This window comes from Leuciscus leuciscus (assembly GCF_965113295.1).
Source record: "Leuciscus leuciscus genome assembly, contig: HAP1_SCAFFOLD_424, whole genome shotgun sequence".
In the NCBI taxonomy this organism is placed as follows: Eukaryota; Metazoa; Chordata; class Actinopteri; order Cypriniformes; family Leuciscidae; genus Leuciscus; species Leuciscus leuciscus.
Genome location: NW_028118315.1, coordinates 48,909 through 52,080, shown reverse-complemented (window position 1 = coordinate 52,080; position 3,172 = coordinate 48,909). Strand labels below are relative to the sequence as shown.

Below are 3,172 nucleotides of genomic sequence, written 5' to 3'. Positions count from 1 at the left end.
ACTATGCATAGATATGATTAATATTTATAAACGATACATTAATAATAATAATAATAATAATAAACTTTATTTTTATATAGCGCCTTTAAAAAGCATCTCAAAGCGCTTCAGAAAGCATAAAACCTACAATAGAACAAACAATGCATTAATAAAATAAAACAATGAAATATATGATAAATAACAATAATATAGCAATAATAAACAGTTATACAAAAGCTACCCTAAACAAATAAGTTTTCAGGGAAGAAAACTTTTAAAACTAAGTAGTAAAGGAAAATAAATAAGATTAATTATAATACATTAATTAATCTGTCTAATAACGTCTAGAAATATAATAGTTACCTGTCTATTAAGCTCTGATAATGTATGGAATGTTATATTAAGAGATTATTCAAAAAACAAAAACAAAAAAAACAATAGGCCTAACGTTATACCTTTAATAGCACAGATTTGTCTGTCATGGCACAATGCTTTAAGTCATAAGTCCACCGCGTGAACAAATGAAACTGTGCAGTTCGCCTTACGTTCATCATTAGTTACAGGACAGACCCACTGATACCTTTTTCCCATTCAGATATCTGGAGAGATAAGTGAGCTCAACATGTTTTATAAAACTGCACATTACGCCTGTTTATGGCGCATGTTCTCGAAACTGTCGCTATGGGGAAAACAGACGCTAACATGCAATCATGCGCAACTGAGCTTCTCTACTATATCTTGTGAAATTGATTTCATTAATTACTATTAGTATTATTCACACTGAAAAATCCTTATTTGTTTATTTAACTATGTGGGTCTATGTAATATACGGGACAAATTGCGTCCTGTATTGGTTTGATACGGGACGCATCATTTTACCTTTAAATACGGGACGACTCTGTATTCTACGGGACGGGTGGCAACCCTAGTCATGACCCCTTTAAAGATGTAAGGTGCATTTTTAAAAAGGATTCTTTAGCTATTAATGATTAAACACTCACAGAGCTTTTCTGCAGTTGATCACAGCTGGTATCAGTCTTCTTCTACCCTCTTCTGATGTGTTGTATTTCTTGAGGTTCAGCTCATCCAGCGCCTCCTCTGAGATCTGAACCATGTAGGAGATTGTAGAGCATTGAGACGGAGAAAGTTTCTTCTCTGAGTGTTTGTCTGATTTCACAAACTCCTGAATCTCTCTGGACAGAGTCTGATCTTTCACTTCCAGCAGACAGAGGAACAGATTGATGGATTGATCAGCTGAGAGATGAACATATGGATCTTTGATCTTCTGTTGAATGTACTGTGTGGTTCTCCTGATGATCTCTGAGCTGTTCTCTGTGTGTGTCAGTAGATCCTGTAAGAGTCTCTGATTGGACTCCAGTGAGACGCCCAGCAGGAACCGCAGGAACAGATCCAGCCGTCCATTCTCACTCCAGTGGGCTTTATTTACTGCTGATGTTAGTAGATCATACAGAGAGACTTCATCAGATCTGGAAAAACTGAATTTATGCAGTGGTTCCTTGTTCTTCATTAAATAGCAGTAAAACACATAGAAAGCAGCGAGAAACTCCTGAACGCTCAGATGAATGAAGCTGTAGACTTTTCTCTGATGAATCACAGATTCCTCCTTAAAGATCTCAGTGCAAATCCCAGAATACACTGAGGCGTCAGTGACGTCTATGCCGCTCTCTCTCAGGTCCTCCTCATAGAACATCACATTGCCCTTCATCAGCTGATGAAAAGCCACTTCAGCAAGTTTCACAATCACTTCTCTGTTGGACTGCAGGAATTTCTCTGGATCTCTCTCTTCATACTTCTGATTCCTCATGTTGATCTGAATCAGCAGGAAGTGGATGTACATTTCAGTCAGAGTTTGAGGGATTTCTGCACTCAGATCTTCTTCCAGGAGCTTCTGAAGCACAGTGGAGGAGATCCAGCAGAAGACGGGTATGTGGCACATGATGTGGAGGCTTCTTGCTCTTCTGATGTGTGAGATGATTCTGCTGGCTTGATGCTCGTCACTGATTCTCTTCCTGAAATATTCCTCCTTCTGAGGCTCACTGAATCCCTGAATCTCTGTCAGACGGTGGATGTATTTGGAGGGGATCTGATTGGCTGCTGCTGGTCTGGAGGTGATCCAGATGAGAGCCGAGGGAAGCAGATCTCCTTTCATGAGCTTTGACATCAACACACCCACTGATGAAGTCTCAGTCACATCAGAAACTTCCTGAGCGTCTGAAAACATTAGTGTGATTCTGCTTTCATCCAGACCATCAAAGATGAACACAAATTTACACACCCCATAAATCTTTGAGTCCAGATCTTGAAGTTCAGGGTGAAAGTCCAGCAGAAGTGTGTGAAGACTGCACTGATGATCTCGGATCAAGTTCAGCTCTCGAAATGGAAGCACAAACATGAAATCTACATCCTGATTGGCTTTTCCCTCGGCCCAGTCCAGAATGAACTTCTGCACAGAGACGGTTTTCCCGATTCCAGCGATGCCTTTAGTGAGAATAGTCTTGATTTGCTCTTTCTCCTCGCGTCCTGGTTCAGGAGAGGCTTTAAAGATGTCATTGCAGTAGATTGGAGTGTCTTGTGAGTGTTGTGTTCTGGCTGTTTTCTCCATCTGTAAAACCTCATGTTCTTCATTCACTCCTTCTCTCTCTCCCTCTATGATGTAGAGCTGTGTGTAGATCCTGTTCAGGAGGGTTTCATTCTCTTGGAGTTTCAGTCCCTCAAATAATCTCTCATACTTGTTCTTCATGCTGGTTTTGTGTCGGTCTTTGACTCTCTGTAGTTCATCCTTCATTGGTTGATCATGTCTATTCAGGGACGGTGTAACGGTGGTGAAAGTGTTGTTCAGACAGAAGACTGAGACGACTCCTCGAGAGATGCTTCGCTCTCCATCTACTCTGCTGAAATAACAACAGGAACAACAGAGTAAAACACACAAAGCAGCTTCACAGAAAACAGAACAGCAGAAAAACACAAAGAAAAGGAAAACAGTGTTTCAATCCTCCAGCGAGCAGCTAAAGGTGACAGAGACCAGGAACAAACTCACTAAAGGCCAATTTATACTTCTGCGTCGGGTGCGCGTAGAAGGTACGGCGTAGCATACGCATTGACGTGTACCATACGTCGTACCCTTCGCCGTACCCTGACGCGCACCTCCTCAAAAATGTAACTACGCGTCGCG

General features: G+C 41.0%; 1 protein-coding gene across 1 annotated transcript; it reads right to left on the bottom strand.

The window, feature by feature from the left end:
- Positions 1-210: 210 nt before the first annotated feature.
- Positions 211-2,958, bottom strand: LOC309491672 (NLR family CARD domain-containing protein 3-like). The gene has a single exon (XM_082190718.1). It carries the CDS (start codon positions 2,783-2,785, stop codon positions 977-979), a length of 1,809 nt encoding a protein of 602 aa, XP_082046844.1. The 5' UTR covers positions 2,786-2,958; the 3' UTR covers positions 211-976.
- Between the last annotated feature and the right edge of the window lie 214 nt (positions 2,959-3,172).

Excerpts from the sequence above, each read along its gene's own strand:
- LOC309491672 (XM_082190718.1), bottom strand. The coding sequence starts at position 2,785 with ATGAAGGATGAACTACAGAGAGTCAAAGACCGACACAAAACCAGCATG.